The following is a 20,578-nucleotide window of genomic DNA, read 5'->3' as shown; positions in this document are numbered from 1 at the left end:
GGTACAGGGAGGTTTCTGCACAAAGGACGACTAGCCGGGGCTCATCACCAGGGTGGGGAGGAGGAGGTGAAGGGGGCACATGGGCTGTTTGTGCCCGGAATGAGAGGACACTGGGTAAAATGAGGCAGGCTCATAAGACAGAAAAGGTGCTACTTCTATACATGACATCTCACCAAACCACAAACCAGGTCGCACCAGGATGCTGAGGGTGCTAAAGGTTTACACAAGACCAGAAAATGACAAGACAAATCAGTGAAACAAAAAATCCACCACAAAGTTTCCATCTGATGCTCTCAGGACAGGATACTGGGTTAGGTGTTTCTGCTCTGACACCCTCTGGGGCGGAAATGAGTGACATGGAGGAGAAATTTCCACTCTACCTGTGACTACAGCGGGCCGGGGTGGGAGGAAGGAGATTTGGGGGTGGTCGGAAGTGTTTTGCACTGTGCTATTTGCAAACTGCAAAGGCCGTCTGCCTTTGGCTGTTGCAGCTTCAAGGAGCCTGTCGAGGTTCCCTACTCCGCCCGAGGCTCACCATCAGTTTTGGGACAAACCCTGGTCTGTGCAGCCATCAGCTGGGGATGAGCTATAGCTCTGCCTTTGTGTCCCACAGAGTTTTTCACTCTGTGCCATAAGCCACTGTCCCCAGCCAGGCTCAAGGCCCCCTAAAAACACCTGTCTGAGGTAGAATTGAGTCCCCATCCCTCTGCTCCCCTGGGCCCCACAGCAGGGCACACGCCACGGAGGGTCTGAGCCCAGCACTCAGGGGACGTCTCTGAGGCAGCACTCACCCTTTCCAGCTCCTTCACCAGGATCCGGACCAGAACGGAGCTGTTACTGGGATTCTGGTCAATTTTTTTATGCAGGGTCCATCGCAGCATCCCTGAGAAGTGAAAGCCAAGAAAGAGATCAGGTTGCCAAGAAGAGCAGCAATGGATCAGGGGCAGCGTTTCACAGAGGAATCAAGAGACCTGGGCACTGTTCCTGCAAAAATCATTTACTGGGATGCTACATTGACATCACTGTCAGAGCTAAACCAGGCTTCTCTGCCCTCTGCTTCAATCATTGACCCTCTGCAAGGGACAAGTCATGCTGCTGCCCTGATTCTGGATGCAGCATCGATGTGTTGTACCTCTAATACTGGGAAACCTTTGGAAAAAGGTCCTAGAGATGCTAGGACTAGGGGGCTGGAGAAAAGCAAGGCAGGGCAATGGATGTGAAGTTTGTTTCCTGTTCCCTCTGTTGCTCTGTTTATGACTGCCTGCTTTCACCACCTGCCCTGGGAAATTTGGGTTCCTCCTGGTCCCAGCACACAAGCACCTGAATGCTGGCTGCCGATAGCTCGCACTCAGAGGAAGGACCACAAAGCGTCTCAGTCCTGCAGATGTGAAGGCTCATTCCAGACAAAATCAAATTTAATTAACTGTAAAATATTCCATGCACTCCAAGTAAAATCAATTTTTCAAAATCAATTAAGTTTCCTAAGGCTGTAGCAGTCCAGTTGCAGGGTCAGCTAGAGTTTTATTCTCCAAAATTGTAACACAGGGATTTCAACTGATTCTTTAGTGAGAAGCTGAGCAGTGTGTGGTGAATCAATATCCCTGCAGGGAGAGATGGAGAGACTCCAACTCAGAGGTGTTAAGTGAGTTGGATGGGGCTGTGTGGCAAGTCGGTGTCAGAGCTGGGAACAGCACCACAAACTCTGGCATTTGATGTCCCACCTCAGTGATGGACCCCTGGGTGAGTGAAGGGTGTAAAGGATGTAAGAGCCACATAGAGGAGGGATGAAAGCTGCTGAAGTTGGTGCACAGCAGACACAAGGAGCTTGCCAAAGATTAGCACCTCTAAGAGCAGGTTAGAACAGGCAGAGCAGTGCCAGGGAGGTGAGGCCACCCCATGTCCCCTCACCCTGGCACCGACTGAGAGAGGGGAGTGGGGAGGGGGTTGGGGCCAAGCAATGCCCCAGCAAGGCAGCACACAGGGGACAGCAGGTGCTGACCCCCAGAAGCCGTGCTGCGGGTCCGTCTTACCTCGGTCACACTGGCAGGCGGGGTGATGCCCGTCCAGCTCTCGCAGGAGCGTGCGGACACGGCGCAGGATGTCCGACTCCACCGCTGCAGGGACAAAGAAGACATGAGCAGCCAGACCAGCACCCCTGGGAGACTGGCACCCAGGGACAACCCCAGGGGAGGAGGCAATGGTTTGGGTGAGTACAGGGACTGCACCTTCACCACATCCCTCAGGACGGCTGTCTCAGCAGGTTTCGAGCCTCAATGGAAACAAGGCAGAGCTTTCCCCAGGGCCACTGGAGCTGGGGGCAAATGCCACCCCATGGACTGGTGGCCTCTGGAGCTATACTGGAGAGCAAAGTGCTCCTGCAGGGATGTGGTAGTAGAGAAGCTCTGCAGAGGACTGCTCATGCATCAGCTCTACAGAGCCCATCTTTCCCCTTGTTCAATTAAAAAAAAAAAATCACACATTAAATATAAAAGCTAACAACATTAAACCACAACTTGGCACCATGAAAGAGCAGAAAACCTCTGTGTTTTGGCACTGTATGGATTCGGCCTCAACCTCACACCCATCACAAGGAGCACTCTTGCAACAAGGTCTGCTGCCCACACCAGCAGCTCACCCCTCGTGGGAAACCCAGGCAGAGCCACCAGGCTGGCATGTCACCTCCTGCCTTCCACCCAGGACCCTTCACAGCCTCTCTCTGACGTGCGACCACCCACCCGTGGGCCCTGAGCACCTTCTGATCCCCCAGGCAAGGACCCAAGGTCCGTGCTTCTGCCTGGTAACCACCACACGGGTCTTGTACACATCAAAACCAAACTGCATCCTGCTCTCAGCCAAAAATAAGTCCAACCTCAGACCCAGTCTTCGGTATGACTCGTACATGGGGTGAGGGCTCGTGATCACAAGCGAGCTCGCATGACAGCTGGCTGGCCATGCACACCAACACATCGCAGATGTAGAATAAAAGTCAGCCCTGAAAGCATGTGGGGTATCTGTCGGGAAAGCTGCAAGGTCCCTTTACTCCACCACAGCCTGTCTTTGTGTCCCTCCTTACACTGGGCTACTCTTTCCCTATCAGCAAAAAGATTCTTGCTCCTTTGTAATAAAAAAAAAGCATTATATAAAGTATTATTAGGTGATGTTCTCCTTCTGTAGGAAGTTGTAGGCTGGAGCAGCCAGCACATGGCCTGATCCAGGGGAGAATCTCAGATGTTTGTGGCTACCGTATCCCAGAGTCCTTTCCTGGGGCAGGTTCCTGTCTCTGTGTTCACTGGTAGGGTCCAGACCATTGCCAGCAGTGGCCAAGTGGGTCTTGCCTGCATGGCAAGGATGCAAGCAAAGAGCAATTTATCCAGGTCCTAAGGAAGCTCCAGACACATACTGCCCTGAGTTGTCTCATCCACATAGGATTGCCTTTTGGGATTGGTGTCATTACAACCACATCACCTGCCTAGTTTTTCTCCTGAATTTGCTCATTCCCTCCACACCCTCTTTTGCCACAGCTCCATCTTCCCTAACATCAGAGAGATGAGAGGAGGGCAGTGGTGGGCATTCATCTTTACCGACAAGAAACAGAGGCGGCAGCCAGGACAACACTGTTTAAGAGCTGTGCTCAAGGACCACAGCCTCCAAACCTCCTTCCTTGGCTCTGGAAGGAGATAAAGCCAACTGGGCTGGGTCTGGTTGGTGGAGCAGGCGGTGCTTTGGGCTTTACAACGAATGGTGACTGGGGGAGGTTGGGTGGGAGCTATGGGAAGGGAAACAGGAAAATACTGGGGGGATTTTACAGCTCAGCTGGAGGGTCAGACCAACAGGTGCATCTCCAGTGAGTGTTCCTGTGGGCAGAGGACCATCAAGACATAATCATGCAGGAGATGGGGCAGCTTTGAGTATCTGGCCCCTCGTTCCTTGCAGACCCATGCACCATCTCAGGATGGGTTTGAAGCAAAAAACAGAGATGATTTTTTGTTCTTCTGCTGTGTCTTTTAGTGGTGGCCCAGGGCCATCATGCAGGGGAGCGGATGTGGCACCATTCCCACTGGCAATGTACATCAGAGAGCAGGAGCACTTTGCCCCTCACAGCATCGTTGCTGCCTCCTTGTCACAGCTCGCAGGGCAGGCAGCATGGCCGGATACATGACAAGACACTCTTGCCCTCTCCAAGCCCAAGACTGCAGCACCATGGGTCCAATGAGATGGCGACCAGGGCATAGAGGCAGAAGATACGAGCCCTGCATAAAAGACAACTGGAAAATGCAAAATTTAATGTATTGGGGTTGGCCTATTCCTGAGTATAGCCCAACAGCCAAAATAGTTCTCCTATTTACTGACCCCAGGGAATTGCAACCCCATAAGGATGCTAGTATGGAGGATTCATCCAATTCAGGCTTCTTCTGCAGAGGAGTACTTACTGCTGCGGCTTCAGTCGAAGCTGTGTCAGAAAACAATGACACACTCGGGTTCACAATTACTCCCATATGCTGGCGAAGTTGTGTGTGTGTACACGGGAAGTGCCATCTCTGCCAGCACGGTTCACGCCATCGTATCCACACGTGGAGGAACTACAGTGCAAAAATGTCCTTTGAAACAGGATTTTTCTCATTTTGGACGTGTCATTTGGGGAAATGTCTTGGAAATTTGTATTTTATCTCCTTTTTGTTTTCTCTCCAATGATTTTGTAAAGCTCCTCAGTTTCACTATTATGTTCATTGGTTTTGCACTACAGAATTATGAAATAATGGACTATTTGAAATTTCCTATTCTTTTCATTTGGGTATGTTTTTAATTACCAGGGGAAGTTTTTCCTGAACACTGATATAAATACTGTCCTCTTTTTCTAAATCAAAGCAGCTACAGTCATGATACACTGAGGTTTCTTCACGGGGAGCAGAGCATCAAAGCATTTGTTCCAACACAAACACGAGGCACTTCTTTGATCTAAAAACAGTCTCAACCTACCAGCAACAAACAGTAGTGGCTTAGAAATTAAATAAAATGTTTCAGCATTGATATCCTGACCTCGGGCTGCTGGGAGACCAATACCACCTTGTGAAACAGTGTGAAAATAAAACACAGATGAGGGAAAAAAATGGACACAAAAAAATACAATAAAACATAAAACTGCTTTAAAATTCAAATGTGAATGTTGCCAGGCCTGGTGCTTTTGAGGTGCCCCTCTACAGCAAATCTTTTGCCTGCCTCTCAGTTGCTTTGTGCCTCATTTCCCATCTATCCAGCACAGTCTGCCAACACCTTGCAAAGAGCAAGGTCTGCCCAGTGGCAATGAATCCTCCTTAGATATCCCTGTATTTTATCAGAGGGTAATCGAGGCACAAGAAGGCAGATAAGGTGGGTTCATTTGGTTGGGATCCCCCTGCCCCGGCACCCCGGGGTGCTCAGCATCACCCACCTGTGCTCTCCATGGCCGAGCTGAGGCTGCAGCACGGGGTGGGCACGGCGGCCGCAGGGCGTCTGCAACGATGGGGTGAGTGCGCAGCTGCTTCTCACTCCACATGGGCATGGCCTTGGGTCCTGCGTCTCACCTGCAAAAAATAGGGCACGCTTGGCTCAGGCTGGCGGTGGAGATCAGGATCAGCCTGAACCTTGGGGGGGAGCGCAAAGCCACCGGGACACTGGGGGCGTGGGACCCCAGCATGGAGGACGTCCAGCAGGGAGGCAGAGCCCTAAGGGTGAGCACAGCATGTCTCAGGGGCTGTGTTTTGCTGGAGAAAGCTTCGGCTCGAAGCTGAACCCATCTGAACACTTGGGCCTCGAAGCCTCCCACAGCAAGGAGGTCCCCAGGGATGAGCATCAGCATCACTGAGCAGGGCAGGATCAGGAACTTCATGCTCCCCAGTGTTTAAGAAGAAATGTTCAGGTTAAGTCAAACTGAGTCTGAAATGCAAAGTCCAACCAGAGAAAGGAAAAAAAAAAGAGCCCAAATTTCCATAAGGTTCCTATGCTTGGTGTGCTGATCCGCTGTCATCCTGATCCAGCATCCCAGAGAAACAAACCCTGAGGAAACCTCAGGAGCTGGTTACGCTGCAGAGGGAAGCCAGCCTGGAGCCGGACGGCTTCCCTTGCCCTCAAGCATTGTTCTTTCCAAAGAAAGAGAAAAAAAAAAAATACTCCTAAGAGCTGAGGAGGAAGGAAGGGAGATTTGCCTATGACATGACAACAAGCAGGCTGGGGAGCTGGCAGGGGCAGCCGTGGGGGAGCAAAGGACACCCGGCATCTTTTATGCAAAATACCACCACTGAGGTGTTCAGCTGTAGTGATCTACCACACAGCTGGGTCCCTCCCAGCCTGCAGCTCAGGCACCTCCTGGTCCTGCCCTGCCAGTGCCCACAGCGAGGCAGCAGCTCCCCCAGTGCATTGCCCTCTCCTGTCTCCCCATCCATGGGCACAGCAGCAACCTCAGGACTCTGCTGCCTGCAGTTACAGCCTGAGTGAGCTGCAATACCACCTTCAGCATTTCTAGATTGAGGCTTTTCCAGCCTGCGGGTTTTGCCCTCTCTTCTTGCCTTTAGGGATGGAAGAAAACCAGCCCATAGCTCTGATTTCTATGATTTCCCTGAAACACCCATATTTATGGCCGATAACAGGGACCCCACCTCCAGCGGTCCCCAAACCAGCACAGGCAGCAATAACAATGCAGTCCCATCAGTCCGTCGCGTCCCTCCAAGCACAGTCAAGACATCAGCCTACACTTGTGCTCATGTCTTGCTCTGTTTAGGATTCTCTCTATTTATTTTGTGGATTTAGGACCTAACTCTACCCAGGTAGGTCCTAAATCTGTAAATATCCATCACCAAACCCAACAGCTCTGCAACTGCAGGGAGAGATGGATGGACACACACGGGAATGCCCCTGCCACACACCACTCAAGCCCCGAGCGCATCCTGTTCTCAGCAGCAGCAGCTTTCAGAAGCTCATTAAAGGTTTTCCGTGGCACGTGAAGTTTTTAAAACGCATCCCAGACCCATGTGGCCTTTATTTCTGGCCCTGGAGATGGATAACTAGGCCTGGCACTGAGGTACCACAGTGGATTTCCACCGACCGCCGAGGAGCAGGGCTGCGGGGGCAGCTCCCAGCCATGGCTGAAAGCGGAGAGGACAAGGAAGGCAAGGAGGACAGGGGTCCTTCTGCAGGCCAGGGGCTTATTATAGCAAAACCCCTGCCTCTGCTTGCACAGCTGGCAGGCAGCTTGGTCCAGGGCTGGGAGCACGTAGGACATGCCAAGCCTCCTCCGGCTCAGCTTGATGCCTGACACCAACCTCGGAAATGCATCTCTGTGGCACATGGATACTGCTGCAGCGATGGATGTGCCCTTTCCTCCGAGGTGACCGCTCTGGGCTGCACTAGGGGTGCGTAGCAGGGCAGAGGGTGTCTACTAAGGTCAGCAAACCATTTCCCCCTCTGCACCCCAAGCTGGTGGCAGCGGTGCAGCCTGCAGGTGAGTCGCAGCGCTGCCCAGAGGTTGTTCCTGCCTGTGGCACAGCCACCTGCCTTCTATCCCTGGCCAGGTACTGGACGACTCCCTGGAGATGCTCAGCACCCCTGGTGCAGAACAGAGAGCAAGGGAAGGATGCTTTCATGCCCCGGCCACAGCTGACTGCAGCACTGACAGCCTGCAGCAAGCATCAGCCTGTCCTGGTTTCAGCTGGGATAGAGTTAACTGTCTTCCTAGTAGCTGGTACAGTGCTATGTTTTGAGTTCAGTATGTGAAGAATGTTGATAACACTGATGTTTTCAGTTGTTGCTCAGTAGTGTTTAGACTAAAGTCAAGGATTTTTCAGCTTCTCATGCCCAGCCAGTGAGAAAGCTGGAGGGGCACAAGAAGTTGGCACAGGACACAGCCAGGGCACCTGACCCAAACTGGCCAACGGTGTATTCCATACCATGTGACGTCCCATCCAGTACAGAAACGGGGAAGTGGGGGGCAGGGATTCGCCGCTCGGGGGACTGGCTGGGTGTCGGTCGGCGGGTGGTGAGCAATTGCACTGCGCATCATTTGTACATTCCAATCCTTTCATTATCGCTGTTGTCATTTTATTAGTGTTATCATTATCATTATTAGTTTCTTCTTTTCTGTTCTATTAAACCGTTCTTATCTCAACCCACGGGTTTTGCTTCTTTTCCCGATTTTCTCCCCCATCCCACTGGGGGGGGGGGGAGTGAGTGAGCGGCTGCGTGGTGTTTAGTTGCTGGCTGGGGTTAAACCACGACACAGCCGTATGTATGCGGACAAACGGGGCTTTGCTTCTACAGGCAGAAATGAGATGTGCCTCCTGCTATGCCAGAGTCTGGGCCAGAGGAGGATAACATCAATTAATCCTCCTAGTTTCAAAAATTACAGGTCACCTCCTTGAATCACTGGCTACAGAAGGAAAAAGTGAATGATTCTCCTAATCCCTTGCCTGCATAAGAGCACCAAATACCACACAGCAGCGTTACGCAGCTGGTGAGCTGGTTGGCACCGCCGTTCTCAAAATGCTATTCCCTGCTGGGAAAAGTGCTGGGGTCCCTGATGCCATGGAAGACCCACAGCACTGGCGCCGAGCGGCATCGCTGGGGCTGTGTGCCGGGATCCGCCAGTGCGCCTGCCTTGGGGCTCGGAGAGGCTGCCTGCCAAAGCGAAACACAGCCCGCTGCTAATTGCGTCGGTGGTTTTCCACATCCGCATCCTACCTGCCCGCACGTGGGAGGGGAGCTGGTGACCAAATGTGGAACTTGCTTGCCAGCGCTCGGTTTCCAGATTTAGAAAAGGACTCAACAGGGCCAGAGCAACGTGAGCTCCTCCTGCCTAAGAAACTTCAGTTCTCGGTTCTCCTGTCTGCTTAAAAAGTGCTGGCTTTCCTCACTGTTGGCAAAGAGGAGCTGAGACTGAATCCATAGTCCACCTGCCTGTTCCAAGTGCTTGAGTGTCCCAAGAAAATTCAACATAAAATACCAAAAACTGGTCCCCAGCATATTCAGAGTCCAGTCACGCCGTCTGCAGGAGGACAGGTAAACGTCATATGAGACATGAAAGGACATACATAGAAACAGGCTGGTGAGGAAGACTGGGGTCAGTCTGGTTCCTGCCAGGTACCAGCTACTGGTTCTCGCTTGGCCTGGCCATAACCAGCACAGGGACCTAAATGACCAGAAAATCACCCATTTTCACTGGAGACGTTTTCTGCCTGCTTGCTCCCCAAGGGTGAGGATACCAGGGCTACCAAAGGAGGAGGAGGAGGGATGCAGGGCTGAGGATGGGAAGGGCTGTATAGCATCAGCCCCAGTTCGGAGCAGTTCAGACAGCAGGACCACATTTGCCCTCCCCAGCCATGACAGATGGGGATGCTGCCTGCCCTTCCCTCCTGGGCTTCATCAGGATTTTCCCAACAGCAGCTGGCCCTGCAATCATCCTGACACAAATCCAAACCCAGTAACATGGTGAGGAAGGCTTTGAAGATGCAAGAGCCTGTGCTGTAAAGAAGGACTAAATTCAGCCTTTGCACAGAGCATTTACAGACAGTTCCTTGCCCATGGGGATGGAGGCTGCTCCCCAGCCGGGGTGCATGGGTAGCTTTTGACTGACATGAATGAAGCCAGGCTGATTCATGCCAGATGATCTGACCTTGGCACCTCTTTGGCTGAGCGGAGAGTGGCAGGGAGCAAAGACCCAGCCTATGCACACCTGGGAAGGAGACTGCCAGCCCCTGCCCTGGCAGTGATGCTGCTCCAGGCAGAGGCTGACCATAAGGGATGCAGCCCATCACCTGGCAGGAGGGATTCCTTGAACAACACCTAGAAGCCATGTGTCACTGCAGGGACACAACAACCATCTGAAGCTCCAATGACACACTTAGAGCTGCTAATTTGGGTGAAAAAGCATTTTAGCAGAGGGTGCAGGCACACACTATGGGGACGCCAGTGCTGGTGTCAGAGTAGCAGCAGATGTCACCCACTGGCACCCAGAAACCAGGGGTGTAGCAGGATCCCTATCACTGCACCAGGCTGCTCAGCCTGCTGAGACAGGATCAGTCCCCAACACCCACCCTGTGTGCCTCTGCCTGCCAGGCTGTTCCCAGGACGCAGCAGCCATACATCCCCTGGGAGACCAGATGCAACATGCTGGGATGTGATGCTGGGACCATTCCTTCCCCGGACAAGTCCCTTCCTGCTGGCTCCTTTGCCACTGCCACCCCTTATGTTCACAGACCATGGGGCTAAAGACCCATGGTCTGCACTTTGAGCCCATCGAGCCCTGACCCACCATGTGCTGTGAGCCAGCCGGGGGGCCCCCCATGCCCACAGCTTGCTCAGGTGCTGCGTGGGGATGGCAGGCACAGAGACATGTCTGAGCTGCACTGCAGCCCCCCAGCTTCTCATCCAGGGATCCAGGTGAGCTAGGTCCCCTCTTCAGGTTTGCACTGCTGGCCTGGTGTCTCATGCAGGGACACTCTCAGCCAAGGGGATTTCACTGCGTCTCTAGGACCAGACCCTCAGCATTAACTGTGCCACATCCCAGCACAGCAGACAGCAAGTGTCAGTGCAGTCTCCAGAGGAAGGGGAGCACAAGACATCAGAGCCCCCCACTACAGACAGCCCTCTCTGCCTGCCTCATCTCTCCCAAAAAGACAGATCCCTGGCAAAAGTAGGGGGATACTCTCCCCATTTCTGGGGATGGACTCTGCGCTGGTCCTAGTGCCCGGCGGACTAACGCAGACCTGCAAGAGAGAGGGTCACAGGCTTTCGCCTGGGAACTCCTGCCCCGCTCCCCTGAAGGCTGGGCATATCATATCATATCCCCTACCACAGTCTGTCCCTGCACTGTCTCTGCTGCAAGTGGGAGCAGAGGGACCATGCGACCAAAGGACCCTGTCCCAAACCTGCTCAGCTCCGGGCTGCACTCACCTTCCCTTGCATCCCTCCAGCTCCCAGGATCACACGTCCCTTCAGGGTGCAGGACTGTCCCAGCAAGCACATTGCGAGGAGGAGGAAGGAGGAGGTGGCGGCGGATCAGGCGCAGCCAAAGGGCTCCTTGGCTGAGGTGCAGCAGGCAGGAGCTAGACAGCGAAGCAGCGATCCCCGTGGCATCCGCACTGGAGTCCACGCTCAACGTCGCCGAGCACGGACGGGGCTTGCTTCTGCTCTGTGTGCATGTGCCTGAGCTCACCGGTGACCACAAGCTTTCTAACCAGAAACAGGAAGGGCTCACAGGCCCCAGCCAACACACATGACGGTGGGGAGACGATAGATGAGTCGAGGGGAAATATGACAGTGCAGGGCATAAAAGCAAGCCCTGCAAAAGTGCCAGCGAAAGGGAGAAGCCGCTCAGTTCCCCGATCCACACCCATGAGGGCTTCTCTGCTTTCTGTCCCCCTCCTCCACCTTTGGATCTCTTCCCTTCCTTGCAGCAGACACGAGACACATTTCATCCCGTAACTGGTTATTTTGCTGTCTGCCAGCTCAGCAAGACCAGAGTCTTCTCTGCATTCATCCCACTTCTCTGCAGAGCTGCAAATCCCTGCTTCCTCTCTGCAATTCTTAAAATACCCATGGCATCAGCTGTATTTTATTTCATTTTCAAGAAAAAATTAAAAGGAAGGGTGAGAAAAGAAGTCATATTCCTCCCTTCAGTTTTCAATAACTATGAGGGGGTTTTGTGAAAAAACCTTAGTGACTCAAAAGCCACCTCTCCCAAGAATTTGGGGTAGTTATGGGAACCATCTGGCTATATTCTTGAAAACAAAGAACTTCGCAGTGAAAGCACAGTTCACCCCGGGAACTGGCAGGTAAGACCATGGTTTAAGGGGCTTTGCAGCCTCATCCTCCTTTCTAAACTACCAGGGTGCTGGAGAGAGTAGGACCTGGCTGAGCATCGGGTGCTGAGCACTCCATAAACCCAACCTCAGTGCCCCTCCTCTGCAGGGCAACAGTTAATGGGGACCCAGAGGTGGGGAACAGTTTGCGATGGCTGCTCTATTTGGCCAAGCTAATACAAGATGAAGTGTGGTTCCATACAGAGGTGAGGCCACTGGGGCTGGGATCCTCCAGTTTGCCTCCCTCCTCACCTCTCCATCCTCCCAGTGCTCACCCCGTTGAACCACCTTCCTCCTGAGCAGGGGCTCCTTATTTGCATCATGCTCTGGCCAGGCCTGCACCTGGAAATAGTCACCTTCCTCCAGGGTTTTCCCCTCCCTGGTGCTTACAGCCAGGGAGGCATGGTGGGGAGACCACACCAATGCCCTCTCCTTTCTCTGAGGGCTGGTCATTAGCAGGACAGACACCAAAGACACTGTGATGAGGTGGGTTTCAGTAGATCACACTTTACCCTGTTTGCTTTTTGGATGTGTCTGGAGGGTCCCAGCTATGTCCTGGTGGGCACCACCAGGTTGTACAAGCAGAAGGTCATGGGTCCCTGTAGGGTGATCGGTCCCTACCACACGCAGAGACCAGACTGGGCTGCATCGGCTGCTCTTGTCTTCCACAAAGGTGGATCCATGCTCACTCAGCCCTTGTTAGATTGTTTTAGTTATACGATGGGCTAGCACCCTTATGGGTGTCAGGATACGCCACCTGCAGTCCCAAAGGGCCCTGGTTCAGGCTCAGCACTATGCAGTCCCATGCCAGCGGAGGGCTTGCCTGGCCACCAGCCTCCATGCACCCCGAGCCACTGCAGCCTGAGCAGAGACAGGCAGAGCAAGGTATCGCACAGTCACAGCCTCACCACCAAGAGAGCTGGGGGATTTTCAGAAGTGCTGCCAACACACTGCCAGCAAATACCCAAGAGCCTCTACGACTTTCAGGGGAATCCAGCCTGACCAGGACCAGAGCTGAGTCCCAGGAGGCTGCCTGGACCACGTCCCACCCCACAGCAGCCCAAGTCCCCCAGCCTGTTCCATTATACTGACCATTACGACAAAGCCAGGCAAACTTCCCAGAGAGCACGTGGCACAGCGCTGGGATTGCCTCCACAGCCTGGTGTACCCACTGGAGGAACAAGTCCAGATGTACAGGAAAGCACGTCCCTGTCCCAAGAAAAGAATATTTCCCTCTTAGCTCCAATCCATGGCAGAAGTTAAAGCTCAGTCCTTTTTAAGCCCTCAGTATGTGAGGATGCTGGAGTGGGTTTGAAATCCCATGGCAGGAGGATGGAGATCTGTCCATCCACATGAGTCATCTCAACCCCATCACACTTAGTGGAGAGAAGTGACTCAGGCTATCCCCTGGAAACATTCAACATGGGGATGCACAGCCTCCCCAAAAACCCTCTGCTCTGTCTCACAGATCATCAAAAGCTGGCGGAAATCACTAAAATCCCGAACCCCTAGACTAGGTGAAACATGTGAGAGACAGACCGAGCAGTGCAGAAATATCTGAAGCTGTGAAAGAAAACGCAAACCCAATGCCTTTGGTGGTGGGAGCTGGGCTAGCAGCAAACAGGCGGGCTCCCTTAGGAAGCCTGGTCGTGCTGCCCTGCCCCAGCTCTCCAACATGCCCAGGCATCCTCCGCTGCCCAGCACGCCCCGGCTTGGGTCCCAAATGTCATTGCCTGGAGCTGTGCTGACCATGGCCAGCCCTGGGGATGTCCCCTCTCCCACCTCCTCGCTTTGCCTAAAGGACAGCAGTGACACACCAGGGCAAGGGCAGCCCATGGTGCGCACACCCTTGCTTTCTCCGAGTTATATTTAGTCCGACTCCAAAGCCAGCCTCTCCACGCCTTCTGCAGCCCTGTATTTAGTTACAAATTCACTACACGGGTACGTCTGAGGTTTCCTGTGGTTGTTTATCAGCTCGACTACAGACGCTCGCAAAGAAGAACCCATGTATTGCACAGGAACAAAGCATGGAAAGCTGTTCCCCCGCCCGCGCTCCTCCTCTCCCCTCTCCTCCATCCCACCACCAGTTACCGCCCCGATCCCAACTCTTCCCAATCCTGCAGCGGACACCCCAGCTTGCTCCTGGTGTGAGGAAGGATCGTACAAATACCATCGGCAGCGGCGAGCGAGCTGTTCTGTGCCGGAGTGTCCTGAAGGGAGACGTGGCAAGTCCTCAGCTGTAAGGAAGGCACATGAGCACGTGTACTTGCAGCTTTTCATCATGAGATGACAGATGTCCTGTGGAGCAGACCAGAATTTGCCAGCCCCTCGCGCTGCCCTCCCTCTTCTTCCTGCAGTTGCCTTCGAATGAGATCGGTTATGAAAGCAGTACATCAGAGGCTTCGTCTAACGTTACAAAGCTCCGGGGCGGCTGCCCAGCCCGCATTTCCTTTTAGCTCTGGCGAGAGTGGCTGCAGCACAAGTATCAGATGTGAGCCAAAGGGGGATTTCTTCACTGCATGTGTTGAAGGGCCATTTCCCCCAAGCCAACCTGAGTATTTGACATTGCATCCTCTGGGCTGCTCAAAACTGCAGCCAACAGCTCCCAAAACACCGTGCAATTGCTCCTCTGGACTCGGCATCATAGCTTACGCCAGGAGAAACTGGTGCTGCGGCAAAATCATCCAGGGGAGTCCATCAGACTTGCACCTTCCTCCCTCTTAAACCATGTCCGTCTGCCAGTGGAGCAGCCGCTATTTTCGGCCCTGATCCTGACCTCCAGCCCAGCTGCACAGCCCAGGTAGGAAAGCAGGACAAATGCAGCTTTCCAGCCTCCAGCCCTCCTTACTGTCCAGGCAACAGCAGCTCCAGGCTCCCCTGAGGACCTGAACCATGGCCAAGGATAAACACTGAGGGCAAGGTCTGGCTCCATCTCACCTTACATCAGCCGCCCCTGAGCAAGGTGTCTCAGTTAAAATGAAAACTAAGCAAAACTTTCGTTAGGAAACTCAAAAACCACATAAAGATCACCTGCCTTATTTCTGGCCCCATTCGGACAGGTTGCTGGGATGGAGGCGACCTGCAGAAGAGGCAGGGGGACCACGCATGCTGTGGAGCAGCCTGGAGCCCTTCTGGACTGATTTTCAGTTTCAGCTCAAAACCTGGCAGGGCTTGTGGTTTCAGACAGCTCTGATATGAAACCAGATGCTCTCCCTCAGGCTCTCACTGCCAAGGAAACGCATCTCAAGCTCAGACTCTGCTTTCCAGCAACACTTCGCTGCGCCGCTTGCCTGCTGGCTGCTCTGGCAAGGCACGTGCCTGCCAGGAGACTCATGCCCATGGAGGGAGAAGGTGAGAATGGCTCTTACAGCCATTTCACTAATAAAACACCTTCACAGCTCGTCTGCACTGCAGCAGACGTTCATCTGCCCACCAGGACTATATGAGCCCTGAAGACTTTTGCTAAAGCTGGCGTGGAAGTTGAGCGGCTTCCTGGACACTAACGACTCTTTGGAGACTTCCTTGCCAACGTCACATTTCATTCTTTCTAAGGAAAGAAACGAGTTTTCCGGAAGCATCAGCTTTTTAGATTTAGCATCTCCTTCCATTCCCAGAGTTGGCTTTGGAAAAAACAATCAGAGGGAAAAAATAAGTGCGTTTTGAAAACCACTGCCAGGTTTGCTCATGCAAACAGCCCAGGCGAGTGTTGTCCACCTGAGGGGAAAATAAGAGCGGGCACAGCTCAGGCTCCCAAATGTGGCCAGCCTGGGAGAGGCCAGGCAGTGAGCCACCTGTTTTCGTGAGGTGGAAGGGGCTGTGGGATGGAACAGCTGCTCCCTTTCTCCATACAGTCCCATTCCCTGAGCAGTATCTCCCTTGCACAGTACCTTCACCAGCACAGTCACTGGTGGTACAGCCCCTTCACTCTATGGACATGCTCTGTGTCACCAGCTGGGAGAAAGCAGTTTTGTGTTGACAGCAAATCCTTTACCTCTCACAAAGAAATTTGGGGTTTAAACAGCAGTTTCAGGGTGTGTTCAGCATCTCGTGCTGTGGAGCAAGCAGCTCCCACCGGGCTGCAGTGAGATGAGCTCAGGCAAGAGTTCATGAACACGGCTGAGCCGGTGCCACGATATCACATCGCTGTTCCTTGCAGCGCTCTGGCAGTGCGGCCGGTGGTCGCACACCAGTACCCACCAGCCTCGCCTGACCATAGGCATAATCTGGAGACCACACCATAAGGGACCACCACGGGTGTACCTGTACCCAGAAGCCTCAGTGGTGAATCCAGCACTGTTTATAACTTAGGTCTTTTCTCCCCTGGCAATGCGACAGTGTCTCAGTTCCCAGCTGTGTGCAGGGACACAGTGCTCTTCCCCTCCAAAGCAGAGGAGCTTTCACCCAACTCTGCTGGAAGCTGCACTCAGGTGGCCACATCTGCCTGACAGCAGAGGGGAGGTCACTGGGGCTCAGGGAGGGCACAGAGCAATTGCCCGTAGGCTTGGGGGGGGGTCACAGGAGGAGGATAACCAGAGCCAGAGTGACCCCAGCATGTTGTGCATGGCACCTTCCCCCGCTGTCAGCAGATGACCAGAGGTGTGCCCTTGGCATTGCTCTGGCAGTGGGCAACGAGCAACGCAACAACTGCTGACAGGGAGCGCAAAGAGAGGCAGATTAGCAAGGAAGGGGCAAGTATATAACGTCGCACCAGGAGGACAAGGCCAGTAACGAGATTTAATTACATGGTACAGGCAACAACAGAAACCACTGCTCTTAGTAGGACCGTGAACACCCTCCAATAACACCAGTCTGGACTGAAGAATCACTCTAGAGACTCACAAGCCAAACCCGTCCCAGCACAGATCACTCACAACAGCAGCTCCCTCAGAGAGCTCCTGCCCAAACTATGTTTGATGGACGGTGCTGTCTTCAAGGCATGTCACACCTCAAAATAGAAAGATGTGACTCAGCCAACACGGCATCTGCCTTCAGAACAGCCATTAACACCAGCAAAGCTCACAAAAGCAAGAAAGGAACTGGGAAAGCAACGCTTGAGAGCCTCCACGTCTGGATAGGAGTTGCGGTCAGCACTAGGAAAGCTGGACACAACCAAACCAAGAGTCCTCTTGGGTCAGCTCTTTCTCATACACTTGGAGCAGAGAAAATCAGAGCTCACCTCTGTCAAATCCTCACCAAGGCTGGGCACACGGGGGGATGCTGGGGAGGGGTGCTGCTGCTGCCCACATCCCAACAGCCAGCTGCAAACCCCTACGAAGGTGACTGATAAAAGGTCGTTACGGCCCTGCCACAACAGCAGCTGTGCCCACCCCAGGTATCAGAAGGCAGTGGGTAGGTGGGAATTCAGTACACCCCAGCGAGATGGCACACAGGGCAACCCCTGCCAAAGGGCCCACAGGCAGGTTTTACGTCAAGGTCCCTGTCACTAGCGGAGCGAGACCATGTCCTACACAAGCAGGACTGCTCTGAGATAGCATTCACAGGACTCCCAGAGGGAAACCATCTGAACACAAAGGAGAAAATGGAAACTGCTCCAATGGAGATGTACAAGTTGGTGCCTGGCGATGGGGGACAGTGGCCAGTCACCTCCCCCACAGCCCTTCCATGAAGCAGAGATCATCTTATTTTTGTAGCAAAAAAGAAAGCCATGTTTCTGTCATGCAATAACTTGAACACGTTGTCCCATAAGGTCCAGGAAACTCCAGTAAAACTATTGCTAGCTGCTCTGTGCCATCTCACCCAGTGCCAAGAGGCCTTCTCTTCTGTCTGATTTGGGGCCACCCAGCCAGGAATATGGGCTATCCCAGAATGATGGACAGGCAACAGACAGTGAAGTCTCATAGCTCTGTCTCTTTAGGAAACAGGACTAAAAGAACCAAAACAGATGGCAAGCTATTTTGGGGCAGAAACACCATCACAACTGATCTTCCCAGCAGTCCTCCAATACTTGATGTCAGGAGAGCCCTGTGCCAGCGCTGGAGTCCCAGCACCTCATGGCTGGCGGGGAGAGGCTGCAGGGCAGAACCTTGCCGAGGACAGTGTCTGCTGCGAGCAGCAAGCTCCGGTCTTGCCAGCACAGCTTGAGGCTTTGAGGACTCAAGCTATTTCCTCAGGTCAAATTAATGTTTGAGAGAAAGCAGTGCAGTTTGAACAGATCTGCGTGACAGAGCAGAGGCTGGCCATATATTTCACCAGACTGACCCACGTTTTCTCCATTGCAGATGTAGGACATACATTTAGATGTTCAGTAGGACCCTAAGCTGTAAAGGCTTAATTAATGTCTTGTGGATTTGGGCCATCCACAGAGGAACTCAGAAACTGTTTGAGAAAGCCTTGGTAGCCATGTACTTCACAACCGAAGTAGCAAACAATTACACAACTAAAAGTTTGTCTAATACTCAGAAGTGATAAATTAATCCTTGAAGCCCAGATGAATTTGCTTCTGTGTTCAGGCTTAGTCGAGAGACAGCAAGACAAACTGCAGCTAAGTTGCATAGACACTCAGAGAGCTTCCATGGGAGGGCAACAGCATCCCAGGGAGGTGAGTGGTCCTGGTGCAGCCAGAGGATGCAGAGGAAAATACTCAGCAGGGCACAGGGGGAAGGAAGACTAAAACCTGCCTGTTGCACAGAGTTGGCTCATCTACATTTTTTTGAAGCTCGGCCCCAAGCGCTCCCCTTTTTATTTCCTTTCTGGACGGGGCTGCTGCACTCTCCTTGTTATCACCACGACCATCGCTGTTTATTGCCATGTCACTCCTGCAGCGCTCAGGGCCCCCAAAAGACAGATGAGGCCCCAGGCCAAGGGGAGGGGAAGCTGGGCAGCCACACGACTGCACAAACAGCCAGCGCTGGAGCATGCATCACCCCGGCCACCCCCAGGCTGCAGCAAAATCCAGAGCACAGCCTCCCCCCCGGGGCTGGATGCATGAGCACTGCCTGCCCTATGGGGCAAGGAGCTGGAAGGCAGGAGCCCCAGCAATGCCAGGGCAAGAGTGGGCGATGGTCGGGAGCAGCTGCAGGCAGGTGACTCCGTCCCTTGCAACTGGGAGTTGTTTCACACAGAGCAAAATGAATAAGCATGAGCTAGTGCTGAAACAGCCCCAAGTCAGTGATGTAGTTCACTCACCCCATCTAGGCTGAGCGGCAAGCAGTTGCCGGCTGTCTGCAGGGCGTGCACGGGGGATGCGTGTGCAGCGAGTGGCCGGGGGCCTTGAATGAGTGCCAGAGCAGTAACAACATCAAAACTACCCGCGTCTGCTCCAGGGGCGCAGGCAGCAAAGTCTCCACGCTCCTCCCTGGGACAGGCTCCAGGGCAAACCGCGTGTTTCCCACCAGGATCCTGCTCACTGGCAGGGTGCAGCAGGGGAAGCTTGCACAAATATTCCCTTCCTGCAGAGCAGCAGCACGTTCCTCTTCTCCAGCACCATCAGTGCCCCCTCCCTTAATTCACCCTGAGAAAGGAAACCAAACCGACCCTGTTCAAGGGCTTTCCAGGGTCTTTCATCCACAGGAATGCAGCACTCGCGCACACACTGCCAACCACTAAGACACTAAGCACTCCCCAGTAGAAGCACAGCACTGGGGACCAGCAGAGCAGCAGGCCCCCTCAAAGGAACGGAAAGAAGACAAGACAGAGGGTGAGCACTGCACTTCCCCATGCACGGACCCAGGAGCAACGCACCCTCCAGCACTCTACCTGCTTCTTCAGGGCAGGCACCGGGGAGCCCGACGAGTCACACCTGCACCCGCAGTCCCATCCAGCGCAGCGGGGACAGAGCGGGGTTCCGGAGGAGTCATCGCAGGGTCTGCTCTGCCTGGCGAGGAGGTCGGTGGGTGCCGGGAGAGCACCGGGGCAGCTGCCGGGCTCTGCAGCACACTTCAAAGTCTGCAAAGCGAAAAGGGAAGCGCTGGAGTTATTTCAAGACAACTTCCTCTTTCATCAAGAAGTCCCTCAAGGAGAAAGCTGTCCCCGCACGGGTCGCGCTCGCCTGGTGCTCTCCAGGCGTGCAGGAGCAGGCGAAGAGGGCTCAGCTGTGCCCTGCCTCTAATCCCCCAAAACCAGCCACGCAGGTCAGGCTGCTCTGGACCAGCCTGTCCCGGGACAGACGCAGTGAGCCCGGGTGCTGGCACAGCCTCTGCCGTGCCACCGACCACCCCGCGCAGGGGCAACTCCTGCCGTGCTGCCGTCTCCCAGCCAAGGCAGAGAGAGTGCCTGAGGCTGCACGCCCAGCACCTCGAAATAAACAGTGTTGCTACGAGAGACAAGGAGGAGTCTGTCCAGGAAGACACTTTTCCAGCTCCCCGTTCCAAGCACAGAGTTTTGCGCCTCTGCCAGCGCCTCCCGCCCGGATCATCTCACACACATCTGCTTTTGCTCAATGCCAGCGCTGCCCCTGCAGCTGCGCAGGGCAGCCCCTGCCTGCTTGCTGCCAGCACAGGGATGCAGCCCGGGCAGGGGATGCCTGGCCTTTTCTGGAGTGTGTTCTCGGGGAAATTTGCCACTGTGTTGACAGAGGTGTTGGCTGTGCATTGGTCAGAGCAGGTCTGGCTGTGCTCAGCAGGGCATCGCGTTGCCATCACTCGTGACTCAGCGTCAGGAGTGCAGCTCAAGGGATGAACCCAAACGGGGCCCCAGGTGAGGCTGCTCTGGGCTGCTGAGGTCTACCAGTGCCCTGACACTCAGTTAGGGTTGAGACCCATTTGCACATTGGCATAAGCCCAAGCTGGCAC

The 20,578-nt window shown here is 53.9% G+C and overlaps 1 protein-coding gene across 7 annotated transcripts in view; it reads right to left on the bottom strand.

Moving 5' to 3' along the window:
- Window positions 1-20,261, bottom strand: part of PIK3R6 (phosphoinositide-3-kinase regulatory subunit 6) — a 36,790-nt gene extending 16,529 nt beyond the window's left edge. For 2 of the 7 annotated variants that reach the window (XM_052808336.1, XM_052808334.1), the window contains exons 1-4: window positions 10,921-13,678; window positions 5,429-5,561; window positions 2,031-2,114; window positions 792-883 (exon numbers count right to left, since the gene is read on the bottom strand). In XM_052808336.1, the coding sequence (XP_052664296.1) occupies window positions 792-883; window positions 2,031-2,114; window positions 5,429-5,441 (189 nt within the window). In that variant the 5' untranslated portion in view covers window positions 5,442-5,561; window positions 10,921-13,678. Of the gene's footprint in view, window positions 1-791; window positions 884-2,030; window positions 2,115-5,428; window positions 5,562-10,920; window positions 13,683-13,998; window positions 14,506-19,544 lie in introns of those variants that run through there. The other 5 variants (XM_052808337.1, XR_008238287.1, XM_052808335.1 and 2 more) reach the window with 5 other exon arrangements.
- Window positions 20,262-20,578: the final 317 nt, after the last annotated feature.

The sequence above is a fragment of the Harpia harpyja genome, chromosome 14 (genome assembly GCF_026419915.1).
Source record: "Harpia harpyja isolate bHarHar1 chromosome 14, bHarHar1 primary haplotype, whole genome shotgun sequence".
In the NCBI taxonomy this organism is placed as follows: domain Eukaryota; kingdom Metazoa; phylum Chordata; class Aves; order Accipitriformes; family Accipitridae; genus Harpia; species Harpia harpyja.
The sequence above is the reverse complement of the archived record's forward strand: the minus strand, read 5'-3'. Positions and strand labels throughout refer to the sequence as shown.